Source organism: Trachinotus anak, unplaced genomic scaffold (assembly GCF_046630095.1).
Source record: "Trachinotus anak isolate AG129_WGS33_773 ecotype Australia unplaced genomic scaffold, CSIRO_AGI_Tana_v1 ptg000005l, whole genome shotgun sequence".
In the NCBI taxonomy this organism is placed as follows: Eukaryota; Metazoa; Chordata; class Actinopteri; order Carangiformes; family Carangidae; genus Trachinotus; species Trachinotus anak.
In genome coordinates, this window is record NW_027273856.1 from 2917085 (window position 1) to 2943408 (window position 26324).

General features: G+C 41.2%; 2 protein-coding genes and 1 long non-coding RNA gene across 5 annotated transcripts in view; 1 reads left to right on the top strand and 2 right to left on the bottom strand.

Moving 5' to 3' along the window:
* pcxb (pyruvate carboxylase b) overlaps positions 1 to 2043 on the bottom strand; it is a 283342-nt gene extending 281299 nt beyond the window's left edge. The window contains exon 1 of the mRNA XM_071477747.1: positions 1538 to 2043. Within this exon, the coding sequence (XP_071333848.1) occupies positions 1538 to 1539 (2 nt within the window). The 5' untranslated portion in view covers positions 1540 to 2043. The remainder of the gene's footprint in view (positions 1 to 1537) is intronic.
* A 2248-nt stretch (positions 2044 to 4291) lies between these two features.
* Positions 4292 to 10905, top strand: LOC139621331 (uncharacterized). 2 transcript variants are annotated; one of them, XR_011690981.1, is made up of 4 exons: positions 4292 to 4777; positions 4959 to 5672; positions 7726 to 7812; positions 7912 to 10905. It is a non-coding gene; the product is annotated as an uncharacterized lncRNA (long non-coding RNA). The 2 variants fall into 2 exon arrangements; XR_011690980.1 differs by having other exon boundaries at positions 4301 to 5672.
* Positions 7473 to 25961, bottom strand: LOC139621329 (transcriptional-regulating factor 1-like). Of its 2 annotated transcripts, none has more exons than XM_071477751.1 (11): positions 25560 to 25961; positions 14294 to 15738; positions 13480 to 13712; positions 12009 to 12211; positions 11677 to 11837; positions 11333 to 11436; positions 11124 to 11184; positions 9978 to 10066; positions 8844 to 8966; positions 8343 to 8443; positions 7473 to 8213 (listed from the first exon to the last, which is right to left on the bottom strand). In XM_071477751.1, the coding sequence occupies exons 2-11, from the start codon at positions 15708 to 15710 to the stop codon at positions 7685 to 7687; spliced, it is 3021 nt and encodes a 1006-aa protein (XP_071333852.1). In that variant the 5' UTR covers positions 15711 to 15738; positions 25560 to 25961; the 3' UTR covers positions 7473 to 7684. The 2 variants fall into 2 exon arrangements, with proteins under 2 accessions (XP_071333852.1, XP_071333851.1); XM_071477750.1 differs by lacking the exon at positions 25560 to 25961 and adding an exon at positions 16858 to 17685.
* Positions 25962 to 26324: the final 363 nt, after the last annotated feature.

Here is a 26324-nt window from a genome sequence, read left to right on the forward strand (position 1 = left end):
ATTACAAACTGAAAAAAACAATGATTCTTAGTTTCAGGGGATTATATACCAATGAAAACATACTTATGAATATTTTACTCCATTCCAATAGATCCCCCCTAAATCCTGCATACTTGTCCTTTAAGTGTCAATGCAGCAGTTACAAGCTACTTTCAGCTGATTAAGTACCAGCTTTGACTGTCTGAGGTGTACCTTTGCTCTGTTGCAATCACAGCAGCTCAACTAGCCCCGTCTGCCAAACTGCTACTCCTGAACTCAGGCCTGATATTAACTTTCTGAGAAGCTCAAGGCCTTGAATATTATAATTTTGAGTATCCAAGTAAAAAAAAATGTGTTAAATCATTGTCATGATACAATAACGGACGCCTCCCGGTTGCCTTGCACATTTTCTATTACCTTGGCATTATTGCATAATAACATAGTAACCTCAAGATGAATGAGTGAATGGCACATGTCCATCAAAAACGCAAAGTTATTACAGTCACTTTAAGAGGCCTAAGACAAAAAGCAGACTACCGCTTTACTGCCTGCATATTTCTGATAACATCTCTGCTAAAGGATTAACTACAAGTTCTGCTTATGACTTGTGAAAATAAATGTCCTTTCATTACTGCACAACTCTGACTGGCCCTCTCTTAACTCTGGGATGAGACAGCTGTTCTGCATGTCGCACTGTCTGAAGCAGAGTAAAGGTTGCTTTGAGGATGAACAAACTGTACAGTCAAATGATTTTGGCACAACAGATTCACATGCTCGGGTTCAAAGGTGAAAGAGCGGAGACCAAACTTCTGCAACACAGGGAATTTGTGAGAAAAATCAGGTCATCACATGCACACAGTTACAGCCTCTTCTGATCTGCAGCTTATAAGAAAACAAGCATGTTATGCAATCTACAAGTTTCAGCATGTGAACATACGTTTATGCCCATCTTTCCATATGCAGAAGAGGAAATCTGGTCCCTAATGCAGTGCCTCCTACCCCTATAAAAACCTCCATCTACTTAAAGTAAAACGTTTTATTTTAGGTCTGGCAAAAGCAGACATTGCTACAGACATTGCTTCATGCTTCCTATGTTGCAAATTAATGATAATGCAAATCTCCATGGAAAAAATCTCCTGATTTGCAAGGGACCACCTGCAACAGCATCAGAGCCCTTTGACCCCACCATGGTAAGTGCTGCTCTGGGTACATAAAGTTTGCAAGTGCATATTTTAGCTAAAAAGAGTCAAAGAGCAGTCATGACGCAACTTAATGACGGTAGCCAGCAAAGTAAATAGGCCACTATTTACTTTTCCATTCAGTTTTCGGTGCACTGACATTGGTTGTGGTGACTTTAGTTGCAAATATAGCAACGAAGTGTGCAGCTATGACGGTTTCACTTTACTAGCAACACCTCTTACCACACTGACAGTAAGACACATGCAAGTAACGTTACACATGCAGCCATTCATTCACTCAGGAGGACTTAAGGTAAGGTCTTTAGGCAAAATGCACTCAATGACAACCACGCAGACACACACTGCCCATCAGTACTCACATGCTGGTGCTGTGTCGGTATCAGTAAATGAGGTGAATCCGCTGTCAAGTAACCGGACACCGAGTGTAAACAGCCGACTGTCAGAGTGTGTTTGTGTGTGTGCAGTTTGCTTCTTTGCTTGCTAACCTCACACACAACAACACACACGCCGCTGCAGCTCGGAAGAAGAGGAGGGTGATGGGGGGGGGGGGGTTATATATACACACACACACACTTGCACACACTTACACACACACACACAGGTACACACTAGCACACGGAGTGACTTCGGGACGGCCGAGCAGGCGCTCAAAGCGTCGACACCACAGGCTGTCACTCACACACACACTCCCTCTGGCTCAGTCCCTCATGTAATAAAGGTGAGACGACTCTGGAGCTAGTTGCTAACTGTCTACTGTGGCTAACGTAGCTAGCAGCTGGTGCCGTCCGTCTCCGTGTGGCGGATATAGGAGTCTGTTACTGCGCCTGCCCCTTACTCCCTGTTAATCTCTCTCTCTCTCTCTCTCTCTCTCTCTCTCTCTCTCCTCCCCATAAGATTTTATCCCTCTCTTTGACATGACGCAACCACGCACCCCAGCCTCTCTGCTCTCAGCCAATCACAGAGAGGCGCATCACATGACGCAGCGAGCGGCACCATTTAAAGAGCTCCACACTAAATCATCCGCCACATATTATCGATTAGGTACAATTCAATAATGTCATAAAGGAGAGTGCTATTCAGTTTTACAAATGTTATGAAGGGGGTGATTCACTTTTAAAGGTTAATTATGGCCAGTGGCATAAAACACTGCAGACCTATTAAGTGTTGTATTCCGTTGTTAACACTTATTACACTTTTTATTATGTTTATGCACTTTGACTTGTAATAGTAGGAAAAGCACAGGTGCATATTTTGCATAATGCATATTTTACAAAACCTGGGAAAAAAATGTACTGGCTCCACAGACTGTTTTATAGCAGACAGTGCGATAGCAGGAAAAGCACAGATGTCTGTAAGATGAATGGTGTTGTAATAAATATTCAACAATGACAAAGCATGCAATGAAAAAAAAAAGACCCTCCAAAAAATGCCATTTACTCAGTTAGCTGCTAGCTGCTGAACCAGATATTTTCCTCTGGTGTTAATGGAGACCAAAAACAGAGCCAAAAATTCAAGTGACTATTGAACTTACATTCCTCAGGCGGCCAGAAACACAATGTTGCTCCATATTTGCTGAATGTGTCAATAGGTAACTGTTTGCTAACAGGCCAGGAAAAGAAAAATTGTTATTTTTTATATATGAAGAATAAATGTAACAGGAATAAGTTAATTGGTCAGTGTGGTGTTTGTACGACTTTTAAAACTCAATGTAGTTATGATGGTAGTTGCACTGGGGTTGGACCTCTTTCACTGATTTAAACTAGTTGCATTTTTTTTATATTACTGAAATAATGGATGTGCTTATTCTTAGGGGAAAAACAGTTTTGGAGAAAGAGAAATGATTTGTTCATCATTATCAGAATAAATGGTATGAAATATAACTTATTCAAGATTATGTTGGGTAAACTCTTCTACAAGTGAAACCTGAAGTGACGGGGGAGGACGAAGTGAGGGACAGAATAAAAAAAAAAAAACCTCTTGTGCAGGAAACGGCTGAAAAGAACAGGATTTGATTACAGGCTCTTAAAATGGCTCTTTGTAGTCCTGCTTTGTAAAGTGGACAATAGACTGCTGTTTTTATCTCAAGAACCACACAATACACACAGACAAAAGTGCAAGCACATTGCATTAAAGAAATGTATTCATTGCCTCCTTATTCAAATACTGATCCTAACCTGTAAATGCTCAGCACTTGATCCTGGACTAACTTAAAAAGCAAAAACCCTAAAAATCTGTGATATAATTGACAGTTAAGAGTCTGGGTGAGCTGGAAATCAGAACATCAAGGCTTCAGCTTCCTAAAATTGTCTCTCTTCAAAGCCAAATGTCTCTAATTTGCAGGATTTTGTTCACCTATGTTTACATGTAAGGACAGACGTCCAGCGGCACACACACAGACGCAATCACACACAGGCACTCGGCAAGGGTAAACACATACACGATTGTTTCTCAACTCTTGTTTGTTGTCTTATCGGGTCCAGATAAGAGAGTCTGTGTCAATGACATTCCCCAGAGGACGCACTCAAACTCAACCAGATTTATGGCAAAAACTAATGTGCCAATCAAAAACAATATGAAAACATACAGAAATACAGTATAATCATAGTAGTAGAAGGACTGGAGTTCCTGATCAGTTCAAATGACCTATATTTTGTCTTTGCTTTGACCTGGTTTATCTCTGTGCTCTCTCACTGGACTTGAAACATACTGCTCTCTCTGTCTCTGTGGCTTACGCTCAGCTTCTCTCGCTGCCTGCCCTCACACAGTCTCTTAAAGGTTGTGATTAATGCCATTTGCTCATAGTTTCTCACACACCTCCTTTAGAAGCAGAGCTGGTCCTCTCAGACATGCCAAGTGGGCCAACCACATCGTGGTCTAAGTGTTACATCATCAGCGTGGGTGTAGCTAGGCCACATTGGCCCTAGCTAAAAGAATTTTTATGGGGCCCCTTCTTTGCATAACAGACATGATATTTATTCTATTGTGAGCCTGAGTAATCGAAAGGGTGCACAAATATCAGAGAGTGTGCTGAGTAGAGAGCGATATTTATCATTCAAATGACCTTTCACCCCGTGTAGCTCTGAATCTTACTGTGCTAATTTAGTTTTCTGATTGAAAAAGACCTCACATGTTAGCTGTGATTAAAGCACGCTGCCATCTTAAAGTAAGACACAGTGATAAAATATTTATCAGTGGCTGACCTGGTAGGTAAATAACTGAGGGTCCGCTGAGAGTAGCCACCAATATCAATAAGCTTTGTAAAGCTTTTGGAGAAACTTTCTCTGCCACACTATTTAAAGTGCCAGCAGCACGGGGAGAGTGAATAAAACCTTTAAAGTTTCCAGTTTCCATAATAATGTGATGTCTGTGCCAACTGTTACATAACAGAGACCAACCTCCAACCATGCAAATGACAGCAGTCTGCTTCCAAGAGCATTATCTTACAAGCGATAAAATCTGAAGATTTAAAGTTTGCACAACTGAAAACGCTCTTGTTCAGGGGACGAGGAAGAGGGGGAAATACTTTTGCTTTAACTAGTTCCATCCTTTAACAGTGAAAAGGGAGTGAATCATTATGTCTGGTATCACAGTCATTTCAGGTCAGTCTGAAACGTCTTTTTCATTTCCACAAGATCAGCAATTCTTCTTTAAGTGTCTCTAAATGACAGAGATTTGGCTCTATGAACGGTTTTCACATCGTATTACCTCTCAGTGAGATAAAGGCATAACAATGTTGCAGCGTCTTATATGTGCATTAAATGTGTGCTACTATATGTGCAGTGTGTTTTTACTTAGGTTTCCTAAAAAGGAGTGAGATAATGTATTGGATAAGAATGTGAGACGACCAAAGACTTTCCAAACACATGGTCAGTCTATTGATCATATTATTTGATTTTGTTCATTTATAGTTAATAATTCAATTTTTTATGTCAGATAAAGTCTAATGTTACATGTAAAGCATATGTCTTTATATTTTATACAAACTGCTGCCCTTCAACTAAACAAAGATATATCATGTTGGGTTTTGTTGTTATCCTTTATGCTGAGTATGATAATAAAAGCGCTACAGTTTTATTGGTGAGGCATTCTTATGCATTATAACTTTGTCACAACAGTGAAATGACTGACAGGGCTGTTTTTGTTTACTGGTACCAGTCTGGCCTAAGAAAAAAAAGAAAAGCAGCAAACGTGAGAAAATCAGGATGGACTGTGGTCGGGGGCATGAGCTCAGTCAACTGGCAAAGAGCTGCTCACCATGAATAGATGAACGGCCACTGCTCAGTAACTTCTCTGTGTATTCTCTCCCCATTCCTCCCTCCCCTCTCCCCATTGGTCTGGTCCCCCTCTACCCCTTCATCTACGCGCTTGTGCTCGTGCTCGCCCTCTGAGAAAGGCCAACACTGAGGACTGCTGTTGGTTGCTGCCGTCCCTCTGATGTCTCCCCACTCTGTACAAAATGAACCATGAATTCCAACTACTCACCTCCACACAAGGGTAGGATTTCGGGTTTATCAAAGTCTTGGTTAGTCCCCCATGCTTTAACATCAACCCATTTAATAAGATAAAACACAGAAAGAGCTTTTCATAGCTCTGGGATGTAAAAACAGTTTGTTTGTACAGGAGGATATGGGCACAGGAACAAGTAAAGAGGACAAATCTGACACTGTAGGACACAGTTATTAACTAGCAACAGCTCAAGCTATAATACAGAGGTGGGAGGTGCAGTGTTAGAAGGAATGTGAAAAAACTAGAATTACTGTCTCACGGTTGTATGTCTCAATCTACCAGTCTCGTTGCAATTGCATCAGTGCCTGTCCAGACTCATATAATTATATGTAGTGAAGAGTTCGAGGGTTTTTATTAAAAGGTACTAAGGACAGATAGACAACCTTAAAATATAAGCTATTAAGGTCATTTTGTCATAATTAGTGTATGAATTCTTTGAGTTTTAGCCAAAAGGTTTGCGAGGTCACTGTGACTTTGACATTTGACCATCGGTTCATTCCTGAGTGAATGTTTTTGCCAAATTTGAGAAAATTCCCTCAAGGTGTTCCTGAGATACTTTGTTCATGAGAATAGGACGGGGAACACAAAGCCTCCGGCCACGCGGACATAAAAACAGACATCAGACAGAGAAAAGAGGGCAGACAAACTGTGCTAGACGTGGTGGACTTTTATCAGCGGGAGGGAGCGTTCCAGGGGGAGGAACCATTTTAAAGGCCATTGTAAAATTTTATGAGGGACACACACAAATACAGGGATATAGGCTACACTTGATGCTCACATATGCATGCATACTCAGAGGTGCATAAAATCACACAGTCAAACATATAGCCATGCACCCATTTCCTTTAACAATGATACCTAGAAGGACATATGGCCGATTTTTTTTAATGTACCTAACACACCATACACACACCCATACAAACACTGTTATCACTGCTCTAGCGGCAGTAACATTCGTGATGATATGAGAACAAAGAAGACTCACCGCCTTGAGAAAATGCAGTTGAGCCACCAGATAGATAAGTGACCTAATCAGTGGAGGTGAATTGTAAATAGGCTACATCTGATGACAGAGGACAGAGGAGAAATTCTCTGCACTCAGTATGAAAATCAACTTATATCTGCAAAAGGTTATGAGATGTTGGTGTCATCACAAATGATCCTCACATGCGTCTTTGTTTGTCGGTTTCATTTCAGATCAATCTCAGTTTAGCTGACCTACTCCACACAGACGCTGCACACACTGGTTACACACTCAAATTCACAGCGCACCTTTCCCGACACCTTCCAGGGCACGGCCACAAAAACACACGCACACAAACACTGTAGTTAACCATCAACAGGACAGTTCTGTGCACTCAGACAGCTATAAGAGAGGAGATGGTCTACCAAGGTCAATATTAGCCCATTATGGTCTTATATCAAAACCTTTCAACAAGCACTGTGTATGTCTGTCTTTGTGGATGTGTGTGAGTGTTGCTCCTGGATTTATATCTGTGTGAGGACCTGTTTGATTTTTAGACCTTGAAACTGAAGACATTTTTGGAAAAGAGGGACAATTTGGCTGGTCTTCAAAGGGCTGTGTAAGAGGTAACATTTTGGGTGACACTGTTACTTGCTTTCTTGCCAGAAGTTGGATAAAAAGATTATTCCACTCTCATGCCCGTCCATTAAATATAAAGACAGCTAGCCTGGCTTGGATCTGTCCAAACATCACTAATGAACCTGTTGTATCTCATTTGTTTGATCTGTGTAATGTTGTGGTTTTACTGAACTCAAAAACAATCATAAGGTAACAAATTTTATTCAAATGTCAAATGCGTAAGAAACATTTAAATATGTTACACACTGAAATACACAATTTACAAAAACAAAACACAAAAAAATGTCATGTTTTCTAAAAAATGAGTTTGAAAAAATACAGAAGTTTTAATTAAAAATGAGTTTCAGTTTGAAATCTCAGACCTCAGTGGTAGTAATGCTTTTGGGAGAGTTAAACACTACTGCCAGTTGATTGGCTCTTTTCCCCCCACTGTCCCAGCTCCGATATCCTCTTTCCCTTCTGTGCTGCAGTAGAAGGCAGCAGGGTTGGGGCCATGTCCAAATGAGCCCCATGACTGGTGGAAAGGTAAGATGGTGGTGGGCTCTCTTTGATTTGAGTCACTAGTACTAATATTGGTGATTACATGCGAGTTTGAAGCTGCAACGTTGCCATATGTCACCGCAGTGCTGGGATCCAGGACGCTGGCATTGCTGGGAGTGATGGCGTTGCCATTGGTTACAGAGTTGAGGATACTGTCTGCATTGCTGCTGCTTGGTGTTCCAGCGAGGCCAGAGGAGGGAAAGGTCAGAGCTGGGGCCTGAGGTTGGAGCAGATTGCTGCCTGAGGTGGGCATGAGGTTGGTGGAACGACTGAGGGCCAGACGCTGGGTGATCAGATGGTGCTGCAGCCGCCTGTCAGTCCAGTCCTCCTGAGGCTGGCGGTGGATTTTCATGTGAGCGTTACGAGACTTGATTTTATAGAACATTCTGGAGAGAGAGAGGAAAGAGAACAGCAGAAATGAGGAGAAATTCAAACCATCTGTTGGCTCGCCCTGGAGCCAAACACACAGAAAGTTGGAGCTTCCCCCTTCCTCCACTATGACTGGTCCTACTTACTTTCCACACAGCTTGCAGGGGAAGAAGCTGGCCAATGAGGGCACGGGAACCACTTCCTCCAGTCCAAACTGTTTGTCCATTGGCTGACAGATGGGCGTCACCTGTAAAAACAGGACCAATTGTAAGCCACTGTGCTGTGATTGATTTGTTGAGCTGCATTCCACACCGGATAACAATTTAACTCATTACACAAGACTACACAAGTACTCCAAATACTCTATTCTGTCTCATGCAAACAACACTATCTATTCTATCAGTTTCTATTATCTTGCAAGGATCAGAAAGCATGATGCAGTGGAGACCGCAGAGAATCATGGGTAACAACAAAACAAAACACCACAGGACAACGACAACAGGAAAAGACAGACACACAGAGAGAGGACGCAAACTGAAACAATACTAAAACAGAAATGTCAGGGGTAACATTCCTGGATCAGCTTGACAAGAGGAAGAAACATATAAACTCTTCATTCCTCACTGCTCCTTTCAAATGTTTCTTACACTTTTCTTCCGCTCTAGTTCTCCATCTCTGCTCTCTTCCTCCTTCTGTTTCTGCTGCTTGTCCAGAAGCTTCTTGCTCAGGTAGTAAAATTCAATACACTGGCTCACTGTCTTAGTGCTTACCTGCAAAACACACACACACACATGCAAGCACACACATATTGAGTACTTAGCAGCCTGAAAGTTTTTCCAATCTCTACCTCAGCTTGATTCCAAACATCATACAAGCCCACACATTTCAGAAAACATAATAAAGCTGACACATTCAGTTGCACTAAGACTCTGTGAAATGACAGTTTTTACAGCCTTTCATTGGGTCCATTGGTTGAGTTTTCTAGTGATCCTTTTGTGAATCTATTGCAACATGCAGTCATTTTTATTGTGCACACTGTACTGTGGAAGTGGTGCTGCACTTAATTGCACTTTGACATTGCAGCCACTCAAATTATAGACCACAGATGGAAGACATGCTGCGTTATTGTGACTGTAAAGGGAGTTAATGAGTTGAAGGGGAAGGACTTCATACGTTCTAGCTGTTGTAAATGATCAGAGGCCGATGGTAGCTAGACATCAGTCTTTACTCTGGCTTTCTAGCATCATCATAATTATCATAAATCCTTCCATTTTTCAGTGCACTTAGATGTGTCTGCTGCTCTCCCACTGAAGTGCACAGTGAGTCACCAAAAACCCAACGGGTGCAGGCAGGGAAAAGAACACTGCACACAGTGCATCTTAGGAAAACAGTACTTTACTTTGGTGTAATGATCCTGCACAAAAATAAAGCAACGAACTTGGCAATGATGAGCACAAAATAGACAACCCCCGAGCAGTGTAGTGGACCAATTAAATGTGAATGCTTCACTTTCCATTTACTTTTCCATGTGTTGATTTGATCATCAAAAATGAGTAGTTTTATAAAGCTTTAGCACTGTTGTGAAAACTAAATGCATGCATCTGGATGGAAAAATTCACCAAAAATATAAACATTACTAGCTGCAGAAATAGTAAGAATTTGTAAGTGCGTGTGTATATGCATGTATATCTTTAGGCTATAATTAAAAAGGAACACATTAACAGGTTAACCATTAAAAAATGCACCATAAATAACAACCAATGCATGAATTATTACTATACCATTCTCTGTATGAGTGCAAAGTCTTTCCCGTAAGTCTCCAGAGCTGTACCGAATAGACTCTTTTCAGTGTCTGTCCAAAAATCACTACCTACAGAGAGAGAGAGAGAGAGAGAGAGGTGGGGGAGGGGAAGAGAGGGCATGACAAATAATGAAAACAAATACCAAGGTTATCCTGCAATGTATGACTGCCTGGGATGCCAAGTAATGAAACCATTGTAGTGAAATATTTAAAGTTCTGCAGCAACTCGACAATAACTGGTGAAAGAAAGAGGAGATGATGAGTGTGAGGACTCTGTCGATGTGGATTGTTATGACTGTCTGCTTTAGCAGTGCAACTTGTATCATCTTCCTTTGCTGATATGTAGAGTTGATAAAGTTGATAAATACATGTGAGCAGATGGACTGATTGAATTTCACGTAACATAGATTGCCTGAGGCGACACACACACACACACACGCACACATACACACACACACACACACACACACACACACACACACACACACACACATTGGGTTGCTATTTGCTGTGGAGACCTGGAGTGATTCAGAGGTTCAATAGCTGGAGGGGAGCCCTGGGACATGCCAGGGATTTGAGATATCTAAATGTTGTTTAGCTGCTCTCAGGTAGACCAACATTTGTCGCTGAGTACAGGGGTACAGTCACCTGAGTGGTCACCACTACACAGAACAATGGCTACTCTGTACTTTACATGGTTCTTGGTGGATTTAAATTCACCAAAGAGACAAAAGAGAGAGAGAGAGTGAGAGTGGCATGTGATTAAAGTGGCAGGAGGTTTGGGCTATGACAAAGGCTGCTATTATACTACAGTGGGAACGGTTTCTCTTTTGCTGACTCAGATGCATACACCTGTTGACTGCTGTATAGAAACACTAAAGAAACGCTAAACGTCCTTCAATGCAACACATTTGAATTGTTTTCCTATTTCTGTCCCCATCACTAAGTTAGAGGTGCCAAAAACTAAAGACAAACTGATCTGACCTACAATCTAACACCACCTAGAAAAAGAAGAAGGATTTAACTGTGGATAAATGATCTGAACACCAGGTGATCATTTAGGGATTTTCTTATCACAGGTATAGATTAGGGAAGAGCTGGAGCGAGGCCAAAGGTCAAAGGTTACCAGAGTAGTGGTAATCTCCTGTTGATGAGGGCTGTGAGAACAGCAGCATCTCCAGAGTGGCCTGCACAGGAGAGAGGGATGGAGGAGGCAGAAAACACACAGATGAGGCATGCAATTGTTTTCTGAAGGGAATTAACTGGATAAGAAAGAAAGAAAGAAAGAAAGAAAGAAAGAAAGAAAGAAAGAGAATATGCCTTGTGGCTGCTTACCATTGTGTTCCCCTGGCAGTAGTGCAGGCAGTGCAGAGCCAGCTCAGTGTTACTGCCCCCTCCTGGTAGGCAGCTCGAACTACACATGGACAACAGCGTCTCCACTGTACATGCACATGCACACAGACAAACACAACCATTTTTAGAAACAACGCACTTGACTAAATTTTAAAACATTTTCAGGGTCTATCTTCCATCATAATCTAAAATTAATTTTTAGTTCTCATTTCCCCTCTGAAGCCCATGTCAAATATTTGACTTTCAACATCTGAGAGTTCACCCACCTTGTTTGGTCTTAGCATGAAGTTACAGGGTGCAGAACTACATTTAGGAATGACGTTTACCTTGGTTTTGTAAGTTAGCACTCTCATTCAGCTCCTCCAATGGTTTCCAGAGCAACTGTTCCCTGGGAGAGTCCTCCTCTGGTGACCACACCCCTGACCCCACGCCATCCAGGAAGCACGGCGGAAGCTCTGCCTGGAACTCATGACCTACATTGACATACCTGCAGAGAGGGAAAGAGAAAGAAATGAGAGAAATGAGAAAGTACCAATACCTCTGCTCTGCTGATGTGTTATCTTCATACCAAAATGTTTGTCTGTAACTATAACAGCAATCCTGTAGTAGCACAACAGTTCAGTCGTATTCAGTAGTCTGAGCCTGGTATTTTACTTACTTTAAGACACCACCTTCCTCTTCCTCTTCTCCACATGTTTTGTCCTCCCTGTGATGGAGAGATGAGAGGGAGGAATACAGCCCCGTCCCCTTGCGGACTGGATTGAGGAGGGGTCGGGGAGTGTAGTGGCCCCTCTTCTGACCCCTGCTGGAGTGAAGGATACTGGGAAATGGAGTTCCAGTGTAGGCCGGAGAGGCTCGTTGCTGAAGGACAAAGCATTTAATAGCGTTACCATTTTTCTTGTTTGATTAATACGTGGTCAGAAACAAAAGCCAGAAAGAAAAATGTAGTGTTTTTTATAAGTGAAGTCATAAAAGTTGAAGATTTAGGCAGTGACCTCATATTGTCTGAAACACCTGTGTCCTCAAAAATGTATCCTGAGACTTTTTTTTTTTTTTTTTTGCCATTTTCCCAGAGTAAGTTGATAAGAAATATTTTCATTTCTGTGTAACAGGTACAGAAATAGGTCCATGACATATTTAGAAACAGATCGCTCAACTTTTCACCAACGTGTTTTATTTAGACCCTGCATCTATTCAACATGTCTAAAAATAAAAACTCCGCCTAAGACTGTGGTTTTTAGAAGCAGTAACGCAGTTAGAGTTAACGTAATTTCTTGGCAAAAAGCATTTATGCATCCGCCCACTGTGTCTTCTCCAGCTGTAGCAAGATTTGCTCCTTCCTACTCAATCTCCTGTGTTTTGTTGATGGAAGAGTGACGACAATGTACAAATGTGACAACTTCACAGTGAAAATGTGGCTTTTGACATGCAGCGGCTGTTCGAGAGGAAGAGCTCAAAAAGCACAATGTCCTGTATTTTACATTCTTATTTACTTGTTACTCTAACTCCACAACAACTCCTGAAGCCTGTGCTCATACATGTCTGTAAGCTGTTAATAGTTGTGGCCTAGATATTCAGGATCTACAGGTTCAAGAAGTCAACACCCGGGCTAATATAACAAAAGCTATAAAGACTCTACAGTCATGCAAGCAGCTCCGTGAGGGTGTACTTTGAGCTAAATGCTAACATCAGCATGCTAGCAGTGCTCACAAGGACAGTACTAACTCGATGTTTAGCAGGTATAATGTTTATCATGTTCACCTACTTATTTTAGCGTTTCCATGCTAACATTTGCTAATTAGCACTAAACACAAAGTGCAGCTTAGGCCGATAGGAATATAAGTAGTTTTTAATATATTTCATAAATTAATTTGTAGACATTTTGGATAAAAAATATGAGCTACAGCTACATCGGTGGAGGATATGCAAAAACTCTTCTAAATGTGAGCTTGAAACTTGGCAACCAAATGATTATAACTATAACAGGGAAAAAAATCCTGGGGAAAAAAAATGCTATATCTTTTTTTGTCTCATTCTCAGCAAGAGGAAATACACAAGCACATTTCCCCAGGCAAGTCTCCTCATATTGTTTGTTTTGATGAAAAAGCAGGAGCACCATATGACCGTACCTGTAGCTGTGACTGGCTCAGAGTGGCTGGTCCAGTCTTTGCTTTGTGGGTCGTCAAGTAAGGAGATATTTTTTCTGCTGAGAGTTGGGATGGAGGAGAGGGAAGATGGAGAGAGGGATGGACAGATGGAGCGTTCAAGGGGCACAGGGCTCTTGGTGGAGGGTGGAGGGATGAACAATGGGATGGGGAGGTGAGGAATGACGGCTCAGGAGACTGAAGGATGTCATGTGAGGCTGGAAAAACAACAGGGAGAAAAATACAAAAGAAGGGTGAGTACAGTGAAAAACACGATACTATCAATAAACTGCTTGATCATCTTGTGCTCGTGTATGTAGCAGACAGCCAGACAAAACAAGACAGAGCGAAATCTCACGGTCAGAAACATCACTGTTATTTGTGCAGACAGGAAAGTGTCACACCAGACACAGAAAGAAGCTGTTTGTTATTGAGAAACAAGACACACACAATAATTCTGACATATGGTATGTATTCGTTATCATGTGTGAAACTCTCATTGTTCACATGGTTGTCACTTACAAAAGACGTCAGTCACAAATGGTTCTATATGTGAAAATGTGAAAAGTGAAAATGTCATTTGCATACGGGAAATGGGAAATTTCACACGTTCACCTACAAAAACCCACATGTCCCGTAAATTTACATGTGGGTATTAACCTGTGGTTTTTTTTTTCTGTAGATTAAAATCTTTTTAAAAATATCTGTTTGTAAGTACTGTAATCTCTTTTAGTTTTTTAAAATACATATTAATATTATATTCCTCTTACTACCATGCTTTCATTCACAAATACCTTACCTGTGACGTTGCCATAGTCAGCACCATGGGAAGGTCTTAGGTTGCCCTCGTTGCTGCTGGGGTCGCCCGACGACTGTGGAAAGCAATGTGACAGCACTGGAAACTTCCATATCATCCCAGATGAGTGGACAGATGGGAGAGACTGAAGGCGGGAAGTGAAAAACTGGAGCGTACCAAGCGATTCTCCCACCTGGGAAGCTGAATGTCCAGTTCCTACGAACGCACCGGGAGAGTCCATTTTAGAGGGCGAGTGAGAAGGAGGAGGTAGAGGCGTGGGAGGAGGACTAAGAACTGAAGACATGATGTGAGACGACGTGGGAGGAGAGGGGAAAGACGGGAGAGAGGGGTGAGCGGGTGAAGAAGAGGAGGAGGGAGGCAGGTAGGAGTCTGAGTCAAAAGCACAGCTGTGCCTTGACTTGACCAATCCGGGGCTTTCTCCTTTCCCCACTCCAAATTCCCACATCTGTCCAGAGGACTCCCCACTGGGAATCGTAGGGAACCTTCTCTTTCGCTGAGACAGGAAAGCCTCAGAGAAGGAGTCCAGTTTCTGAGTGTATGTCCCACTGTTGATGGTGACAGGTGACCTCAGTGGTAGGCACCCCGAGGCCAACGTTAGGGTGTCTGCTGCTCCTCTCCACCTCCCTTCTCCGGTCTGACTCGTGGGAGAGACACTGAGCCACGGTCCCTCCACCTCTGCTGGTTGAAGCTGATCCTCACCTGAACCACAGCTGGATCCGTAGTCTTCTTCCCTTCCTAAATAATTATCGCTCACTCGTGAATCTGTCCTACAGTAGTCTATACTGCTGTCACTAAAGCTTCCTGCAGCACTTCGGTTGTGGGAAGTAGTTTGTTTAGTAAAGTGGCTAACGTTAGCCTCCCTGTTGTAAGCTGGTTCATTTTTACCTTCACAGCTGACCTGGGCATGATTATTATAGTTTGCTCTGAGTTTACGCCTGAGTCCTTCCTCACTGCCACAATTCATGGCGTAAAAAACATCATTTGTGTTACTGTAGCAGTCACCTTTACTATAAAAATCCTCTGCAATGCTTTCACAACTCTCACCGTCTTCCCAAACATCCTCCTTTTTGCTACCAACATACCAGTTGTCAGCAAAATAGTTGCCTAACCCACTATCTCTGTCAAGATGGCCTCCCAAGCTAGTATCTCCATCCAAATTTGTATTTTGGAAGCTTCTATCACCCCCACTGCTCCCCTTTCTCCCCCCAGAGGAGGCGCTCGAAGTCAGGAAAGAGGTTGTAGATTCTTCCCCTCTGTTTCCATACTGCTCCAGGGACTCCAGGACTGGCTGGTATCCCGCTTCTGGGCTCTGGAGGCTGGGCAAGGTGAAGTGAAATGATGGGCGGTGGCGATGGTGGTGGAGGTTGGGGAAGGACTGCGTAGATGAACGGTCCTCCATGATTGCTTGCTGGGTTCGGCTAGAGTTCCTACGGAGCACAGAAAGAAACACAGTGTAAGTATAAATCAACAAATATAAAATCATGTGAGAACATTACCAGTAGTACTTTAACTAGTACCTTCTCAACAGTAACGAGTACTGATATCACAGTTCCTGATATCACAGCTATTAAACGTTTGAACTCTCTTTTTCCTGCTATCAGAAACCCTACTCAGACACTATGTTAGCACAAACTTCTGCTTCAGCGAGAAGGTATTGCAAAATATTGGCTGTGGTAGTCTAGCTGACCTTCCTAACTGGGTCACACAATCTGATGCGTCACAGAATCGGCACGTTAGATCTCTGTCCACGAGTACTGTAATTAATCACATTATAACACCACTTTCTAATCACTGTAGGGATGCTGTTGTTATTAAGTGAGCAAAACATTTGTTGCCCGTTTCAAGTAACAAGAGTAGGTTAGAGTTGTCACATTTCCAAAATCTCCGTCCATAAAAGGCTTGTGCAGAACCCAGCAGGTATCAGAGGTACAATATTGATAATTTGTGCACAACACTGTTTGCTCTTTGGACAAATTAGTCAGTCATTGCCTCTAATTGATTCTGCAGGCTGTAGGTTTAAAGAATTAGCGCCAATTTTTTATTCCCGGTTGACAGTTTAGAGCACGTTTAGCATTTATGCTAACACAGCCTACTTCAGCTGATGCCGTTTGATTTTTGTCACTTTCTGCCCTCAAAAAAAAAAAAAAAAGAAGAGACGATCAGATGTGATTTAAAATGCCTGCGTACGACTTAGTCTGAAGAAAAAATGCATGAACAGTTGTACTGAATTGACACGACAGGAGAAGTTCGCCAACAAACACAATGCTATGTTAAAAACACTTTTCAGTTTTCATTGTGACTGACAGTATAATCTTCAAAAAAGAAAACATTGTTTCAAGAACAGCAAGCTTGTTGTAAATTCACTTAGAGTACATGTACACTGCGTTGCATTAAATCTTATAAAGTCTTCGCTGGTTTTTCTTTCTCTCTTTCTTGAAACCACATTCTGCTCTAAATAGGACAATGAGTGAGTCAGAAAGAGAAAGAACGGAGGAAGATGAGATGAAGACAGATACACTGTATACGTTCTGAGGTTTTCTTTTTACCAGTCCTTGGTGCTTAATTTCCTTTTCACATATGTTCGTCCCCTGTTGTTCATGTTTTCGGGTTCTGGCTGTTCTTCGGATTTTCTTCATAATTGTCTTTGACTTTTTTTGCTCTTTCGTTCTCCACTGTCTCGAGTGTAGAGTCTTATAATTTCCCCTTCAGATTTTCAGCCTCTCACTTAGTCCTTCCTATCTCTCTCTCTCTCTCTCTCTCTCTCTCTCTCTCTCTCATTCTCTCTCTCTCTCTCTCTGCTGTGCATCCTTTGACACACACACTCACACAGACCGTCTGTCACACATACCTAGAGCGAAATGGACACACAACCACTCATACACAGTGGTTTTTCACACACACACACACACACACACACACACTCTCTCGCTCAGTTACTCAGTGAATCACACGTATGTACATATACACAAATGCTCTGACTTTCACACTCACACACTCACACACACACTTGCAGGTGTCAGAAGGGACCAGCGGGTAGTGATGTTGCCTCTTTGCCTTTTCGTCGTCGTGGTAACCACATCCTGAGGAAACAAACGCTGACGGATCTCCCTCCTTTCAGCTATCTTTATCTCTCTGCCCCCCTCCTCCATCTCTCTCTCTCTCTTTCCGTCTCTTTGCCTGTCCTTATCTCGCTCTCTGTCTCTCTTTCTCACCGAGCACTCAACTTTGTTTTCTCTTGTCCTGTCTTTCATCTTCTCTCTTTTGCTTGCTTTTTATCTCTCTGCTTCCCTTAATCTTTAAGCCCTTTCATACACTGTCCGCTTATCGTATATCTGTATATGTGTTTTTATTCTAGCCCCACCTCCATTTTGGCAGTCTCCTCCTTATTTTGCATTTCTTTGTCTTTTTCTCAAACATTCATGCTGAGGTTTAGTTGTGAAAACACTTTGGGATGGGCATAAAATGCATTAATCTTACAAACTTTCTAATCAGCAGTTGAAATCATTTTAGTTTTACACTTTTAATAATATAGATACACATTTCTTATATAGGGTTTATATAAAGTACTACTTTGGTTGACTGTAGTAAGGTAATTTGACTGCAAACTGTGTCGTTAGCTGCTTGCAATACTCAACTGTGTGTGCACCTGTCATCGATGCCTCTGTGTGCGTCAATGTGAATGCGTACGTCTTTGTGTGGCTACATACAGTACATTTTTTAAGTGTGCGTGTGCGTGTGTGTGTGTGTGTGTGTATGTGTGTGAGAGTGCGTGTGCAGAGGCGGGAGCGTAGATGTTTACCAGATCAAGAGTCCCCGGCTGAGTCAGCTGACAGGAAGTGAGAGACAACGAAACAGGAAGGAAGACGGCGACAAACGATGAGGTTCAGGGAACCCTCTAAACACACTGCAGCCCCACCCACTCACCCACCACACATGCACAGACACAGACACACACATCGTGCACCTTTAAGTTGCTGTTTTCTACCTTTATTATGTCATATAACCTTAAAACACCTACTCACACATGCACACACAACCTCAAACACAACTGCTGACAGATGCACAAGTCTGTGAGCAACTTTAGTGACCTCTGCCCAACACACTCACACACACACTCATAACACCCACAGGCAAGTTAATACAGACGCGACCGGGAGCCTTCTAGAAGTTAAAATAACATTTGTGATACTACATTTAAGTGAACACCAGAAAATCTTCCGCAGCAGCGTCAGAATATTCTGATGGACTCACTGTCCAGAGAGAAATAAGCATCAAAAAGCAAATTTGTGATGTAAAAATACTCCATCAAAAGTCCAAAAGAGACGAAGCCTTGAAGTTTGAGAAGTAGAAAAAGAATAAAACTCATTCAGAAGAGTGGTAAGTTAGTCAGTTGTTAAAATATTGGCAGTATTTTCAGGTTGTATGGGTGATGCCAGCTCTAACAGCTTCTCACACTTTTGTTGTTCTGGTGTTAAAAACAAACAAAACGTATATAATGTGGAATACTTTATATACTTATGTATATACTATATTCAGTATTATTATATTATTCATAAGGTGTGAATAATGTATGTGGTGAATTATAAAATGTACAAAATAAATGCATATCTAACAAAATGAAAACACTGAAGTGTCACTGCCTCTGAATTGTATATGTATCACTTGAGTAAATGTACTGTATAACTTTCTAAAATAGCTGCGTCACCCGTGAAATCAGTCATGAAAATCTTTCTGATAAAAGTTCAAATCTCTACGACTGTTATTCCACATTAATTTCCACTGAGCTATGACGACCTGTTCTGCAATTTGCGAGCGTGGCTGAGTCGATGCCTTGCTGCCCCTTCAGTTCATCAAACTTGCAACGTGCGAACTGTGATTTGCAGCTGGGAGTTTTTCCTCTTGCTCAAAATGACACATTTCATTCATTAAAACAAACACCATTTGCTACACATGCAGAAGCTTACGAGACCCTGTGGAGCAAAGTCATGTGCAACCGTTTGTCACCATTTGCAATCTGCGCGCAAGGTGTGTGTGCCTGCAAATCACTTTTGTGACATAGCTCCCTGTTTGGATAAGAAGTGTTTCAGTTCCTAAATATGTTCACCCATCAATTTTGAGCCTATATTTGGTTTTGTTGGCAATAAATTAACAGTAGCAGCCAGAGGTAGCACCTGGAATCAGGAGCATGGTAAGTGACTGGAGAGTGGAGACATAAGTGTGTGTGTGTGTGTGTGTGTCTGTGTCAGTTTGTGCCGGTGATCATGTTAATGCTGAGGTCACTCTTAGAGTGTGACTCCATCTCATAGCTGGAAACCTCAGCGTTAACATGCATACTAGATAATGATGCGGTCTAAACAACCTCTCTGACACAATAACCACAACATTAGCATTGATTACATTTCATTGATATGTTACATCATGTCATCTGAGGTCCCTTGTTCAGATAGGATCACGGGATTACATTAAATTTGATGCAGCTCTTTTCTGAACCTGAAGGCATCATCGTCAGTGCAAGCTGGTTATGTCACGTTGACATCTGTTTCATCTTCATATCGCTGTGGTTAGTAATCGAGAACCGGGAAGGTGATTGATTCCATATTTTCTGTCCTTCTATTAACAATTGAATCACATATTGTAGGATAAAATTATTTTCTTTAGAGATTATTCAATAATTAAGTTAGAAGAGAAGACATCACGACACCTGCTGCAACATGATTAAATGGAATAAGATTTCTGGAGTAAAAACCTTTAAAAAGCTTTGTTCTGCACTATGTTTAGCCTTCAAAAGGATACATTGAAAGTGTCTTGTATTAAAGGGGCTTCTTATCAGTTTTTGGATGTCTTTGGTCTCCACATTCAGAATTCACCACATCCTACCTTCTTTACAGCAGTCATTCTGACATGGTCTGATAATTTGTCTGTGTCCTCTGTGTGTATTCATTTGCATGCATTAGTTTGAAACCTTGAGAGAACAGCAGAGTGAAAAATGTGTGAATGAAAGGATGTGAGAGGATGGAAGGGGAGTGCAGAGGAGTACGTACGGGGGAGACGTTTCTCTAGTTTTCTCTCAAATTCACCATAAAAAGCTGCGGGAGCAGAGGAGGGGGAAAGAGACAACGCAATTCTGGACTTTTTCTCTCAACTTTTTTTTTTTTTTTCCTCCGAGCTGTCTCTCCATCCGTCTTCCGTCAATGAGAGAAAAAGCGATGACTAGCAGAACTGAATGGATGAGAGAAATTACACGAAACATATGTGTATCATAAAACTCAAAACAGTCCTTTTCCCCAAAGTTAGTCTTTTTCTGGAGCGCAGCCGGCAGATATTTGGTTGCTGCCATCATGTTTGTTGAATAAGCTCACTCCCTCTCGATGACCTCGTCACAGCGATCCACCTCCACGCTGTAGGTGTATGTGTAATGGACAGTACGAGAAAGTGGATTGTTACACTTTCATGATGGTGTTTGTAAAATACTGAACACACAGAAGCGAAACTGCTACCAAACTGCGCATCACTAAGCAGCAGGTGACAGAGGGATTGTTTTTCAAAAAGGTGGACGTCTCCTTCAATGTCATTTTATGCAAACATTTGAAGTTAAAAGGAAACTGATTCAATAAATTCATATTGAATCAATTATCGATTCAATAAGAATATCGAAACAGTATCATAGCAGTCTTTAAAATAAAAGCTAAATATTACACAGAAAGTTGTTTTCATCTAATTGTACATTCACATAAAAACTGATTCATGCAAAGCTGCACTGCAGCGTATCTCTAATTTCTGTCTGTGCTTTTTGGCTGTAGCTTGGACTGTGACATTAGTCGCTCATTTATATACACATGCAAACATATGCAACAATACAAACCAACAACTCACCGCATTGTGCTGCAGTCAGGTTTGCTTGAAATGCAGAAACAGATGCAGGAAAGTTGTTAAACTGTTGTATTAACTGTGACTCATTTTAACTAAATATAATAGAGTTGGAAATATAGGATATGTTTCTTTTAATGCGTCTGGCGCGCCCTCTCTGAAAGAATAAAAGGAGTGTGAAAATGACAGTTCTTCAATCGTTGAAGTAACAAGAGTTTTTACACCTGAAAAGATCACAGGCCAGAAAATGTTCAGAGACCCTGCCGTGTGTAAACGTGCCCACAGCGCTACAGACTTCGAAGACTGCTCCAGGCTTCTTTCATTTAAACTCTGTGATTTCATTCTGCACCACAGAGTGACTGTTTACAGTTCATTTGTAAAAATGCTGAAACACGGTCAGATCATGATAACTCCTGGAGTGATGCAATGGCATCATTTGTTTCATATGTGGTTCTACGGTGGACATGAAGGGACATTCTAAACTCAGACTGGGTACGACTGTTTACTTAACACAGTGGATAGCTGTGAAGCAGTAATCATACACACTGGTGTTAATTTCATGGAGAGCCCTGATCAACCATAACTGTCTGAAACTATCACTCTAGCCAGAGCGGCCTTTAAGTTAACTTTTCAATAGCTTCAAAAGTTAGCAAGTTCGGTTTGAGAGCGACAAAAAATGTTATACACAATATTATTCATGAGCGGCAAACAAATTCCAACAAATTCCAACTTCAAATTTTCTGTAATATCAGACGTTAAAATGTATTCAGCGTTATTGTGATTAAGTCTGATCAAACATAAAGCCAGAAACGTGACACTGCGCGTACAGTGTGATACTCATGACATGATACTTTCAATTACTGTATTATGGTTGTAGAAAATACCAACAATCGTGACTCTAATTTATTGTGCTTGTAACTGCAAAGTGTAACATATAGCTTCTTCTGAATACAACAATCCATTACAACAAAGGTCATGGGGGTCAGCCGATATTACCAATGTTATTTCATCAGTGCATGAATGCAGTAATGCAAGTAAATCCTAAAATACACTATTATGTATTTTTGCATTGTGCAGATTAAGAATACTATATCACTATGTTACTAAATTACTATATTGCGATAAATGTTGAATTTGCTGTTGATGTGTCGGTAAACATTCAATTATTCCAGTACGTTGAAAATAACTAAACTGCCAATAAAATGATTAACACAGAGAAAATAATTCATGTCTTTTGCATTTCAATAAAATTAATTTTAGTCGCATTATTTTCTAGACGAAAAACACCGTGGTCATTTATGAAAGTTATAACACATCTTTGTGATTGTGATGTATCAACTCCAAAATATTTTTTATTAATATTTTCTACAGTCTTGATTTATGCTATTATCACTAGCACACCCACCATATGGGGCCATCCAATCATAATAATAATCATAATCATAATCATAATCGATCATAACCACTTTCCCCATCAGGAGCATTAAGAGTTTTACTGTATCTCATGTTAATTGACATGAACACAAAACCTCTGGATGAACTTGAGAGTTTTTGTTTAGTTTGATCACAGTGTAAACACATGATTCAGTCCGGCCACTCCTGAAAAGTGGTGAGCAAGCAGTAATCAGTGCATTCATATTAATAACGATCAACAATGGGAAGGCAAAGCACCTTGTATTCAGATCTAGCTACAGCTTGTCAGCTGCTAATTACGTTAATGTATAAATAATACATATTAATGCATGAATAATACATTAATGTAATGTATTATTCTTTTCTGATAGATGATAGCTCATAAATCTTACAGTAGTATTTTCATATTAGTATAGTTTTAATCTTAGGATTTTTTACTCTGACTGTGGAAGTGAAAACTAATCGCTACAAACTGATTTCAATTAAGTGCAAACATTATGCACAAAGTCATGGGTTGCGCAAATATTTAACCCTTTAATTTGACATGTAAATCATCATGGGTGCAGCTGACTGATCAGGGAAAATCTGTGTGTGTTTACTATGTGACAGGTGATTTGCATACACTCCACTGCCTTGTGCAAAACTACAGACGGAACATTGTAAACTAATCTGATATTAAGAAAAAAATCATCAATCAGCGGAAGACTACAAGAGCATTTTCAAGGCGCTGCCTCTCCCCTATCTGATTGTCGTCAAATACTGACATCTTTATGAAAACCAGCGAGGGAGGCCAACGAGAGGACAGCAACTGCTAAGGAGCAACAGGTTTCCATAGTTGAGAAGGGAGACACATACAACAACTGTTTCCGGGATGTTTTACCAGCCACAGCTTCATGGCAAAGTGAAAAACCACCGCTAAAAAAACGTCACCTGAGGTCGCGTTTGTGAGAACACATGTGGGAAACAAAGTGGAAGAAGTTTTTATGGCCTGATGGGACAAAACACTGCACGTCAGCAGAAACACACGCTATGGCCGCATCATGCTGTAGAGATGGCCGCCTGTCCGCTGCGAGCGCTGGAAAGCTTGTGAAACACAAGGCCAAAGCTGCACAGAAAAAAAAAAAAAAGAAAAATAACACAGTAATGTTGTGCAAAATTTAGACCTCAGTCTTATCCAGGATATGCAGCACAAATGGCTGTTCACTCACGGCTCCAGGGCTACCTTACAAAACTTGAGTATTTTTGCAAAGGTCAAAAAACTGCAGGGTCGAGGTGTTTAAATCTAATCCACAAAGACTTAGGTCTATTACTGCTGTCAAAGGCGCCTACACTGCTTACAGCAGTACTTGAAAGAGTAAATCCTTCTGTATTCATTTAGTTTGCGTTTACTCTGCTGACTACTTCTTATAGGCGCTGTATATCAGTTGGCTTCTATAACAACGCACGGTGGAATATTTCTTTGAGTCCTCCGTGATAGTTGTATGCCTCTGGATAAGACTGAAATGCGCTGAAACCCATTGCAATCTTCTTCCGTTTCCTCATTTCACCCCTTCTTCCAGGTAGAGAGTGTGGAGGCCCATGACAACATTGCAAAAGCCATTTAAACATGATTGCAGCTGTAACGAGAAATGAGAAAACAGCCGGACTTCCTTCTGACTCTTCGGCTCTGATTTTCATGTTGTGCCGCAAAAATCTGCCAATGTTCAGTACAAATGTTTTTAATTCGGGCCTTCGTTGACACAGACGTTTAAGCTGTACTCCCCAGTCAGAGACACAAACATGGTCGTTGCCCCCGTTCTGTCTGCAGATGTCAAAGGAGGTCACAAAATCGAAGGAGGACAAAAATAGCAACAACACAAACTCTTCCTCTAATGTTTTGCCCACCTTCTTTAAAGCAGCTGGGACAAATGTAAATTACAAACAACTCTGTAGGACAGGGGAACAAACTGCAGCCTCTGAAATGACTGAGTTCAATCAATGCCTCCGTCAAACAGTTTTAACAAAAGCTGACCATTACGGTCTGCACTGCGTTATTACACTGATGTTGTATGAGTTTTAGTTAGGTCTAACAAATGAACTGCTAACTGTAGATTCACAATAATATCAAAGCACAGCAAATTAATGGCCTCTGTGGTTAAATCCAGGACTGCACATTACATGCAGGCCTTTAGATGCAACACATTAACCTTCATGTGTTTAACTGTAACGTGGCTCCGGGGAAATCGAGGCCCTGGTATATCATATCATTATATCTTTACAAAGTGTTCATGGTGAACAAAGTCAAGCTTGTGGTTTTAGGACTCTGTATAAGAGCCGTTCACACCAACATGTGGTGGGTAACAACACTGAAATGCAACAAAATGTTGAGGCGCAGGATGCAGTGTTTGTCCCTATAGAACAAAAGTAAGATATTGCCGCTACTCGTGCAAGATGGATCTTTCTGAAGCATTTACTGCAGATTGGTTTATGAATAAGTTTTAGATATTCAGCACAGGTACATTTTCAGATCGAGATGACTTAACAGATTTCCCTCGAAGTAACATAAAAAAAAAAAAGCATTGTAAATTAACCGAGGGAAATAAATGGATCAAATATTATGAAGCTCTTCATGACATCTCAGAATTTTAACTGAATTTATCTAAATTTACATTTATTCATTTATAGAAAGCAATATACAAATCTAATCATTTAACACACGAAATCTATAAAAATGTGAACCTTTAATGTGAGTGTTAAAAAAAAATGGCTCCCTTGGATAAAGGTTAAATGGTGTCAGATAAACAAGAGTCAGGGGGAACAGGTGTGATTTAGAAGTGTAAGAGTGTGCTAGTAATGCTAATGTTAGGTCCCTGGGTTAAGTCAGACTTTCTCTGCACTTATTCTGAAAAACCCCGGCCTTATGGTTTCCTCTTTAGACAAACAAACAAACAAACAAAAAAATGGAACTAGAATAAAAAAGCATTCTTACCTGCTAATTTGTCATTACGGGGAGAGATGTGGCAGTGGCAGTGAAATACATGTGTGTATGGTCTGCTGGTAGGTACACATGTGTGGGAAAGGGGGAGGAGAGAGACAGTGAACGAGAGCAAGAGAGAGAGAGAGAGAGAGAGAGAGAGGCAGAGAGATGTAGTTTCGCCAAAGATGATCGGCCGCTGTCACTCTGTCATTTGATCTCTCAGCCTTTCATCAGCCCTGTCATAATGTGTGTGTGTGTGTGTGTGTGTGTGTGCGTGTGTCAAGCTGTGTCATAGTGATGCTGGAAACAAGAGAAAAACACCCTAGTGTGTGGCTTCAACCTCACACACGTACATACACACACTTTCAGTTTGAGTGGGAGTTTTTTCAACCCTCTAACCCCTCATTTTCTCTTATGGTCTCTTTTAGTCTGTATGGTTTTAAAGCCCCCCCCCCCCCCTTCCACACACACACACACACACACACACATACACATCCTAATATTATACCCGCAGCTAGAACCACACACTGTATATGCTCATAGCCAGTGCAGCACAGTGATTATTTGGGAGGCAGCTTGTCCAGTCGGCGTACATTTGTAGATAATGGAGGTCTGATGTCAGCACCAGTTTCTGGGCAGGTATTTGTTATTTTTGTCTTTTGACTCTCTCTCATAAAAGGACGTCCTGGTCACTGTGTTTGTAGAATCCTGTTCTAGTTTTGAAGACAGTTGTCTTTCTTGCCGAGTGCCAGATGAGAGGAGAAATACCACTCTCAT

Bases quoted from the DNA above. Each gene is read 5' to 3' on its own strand.
- LOC139621329 (XM_071477750.1), bottom strand. From the start codon at position 16,910: ATGAACAACAGGGGACGAACATATGTGAAAAGGAAATTAAGCACCAAG. The intron at 12,212-13,479 runs GTACGGTCATAT...TTTGTCCTTCAG, and splicing joins TGAGCCAGTCACAGCTACAG to CAACGAGCCTCTCCGGCCTA. The intron at 11,838-12,008 runs GTAAGTAAAATA...CCCTCTCTGCAG, and splicing joins GAGGAAGGTGGTGTCTTAAA to GTATGTCAATGTAGGTCATG.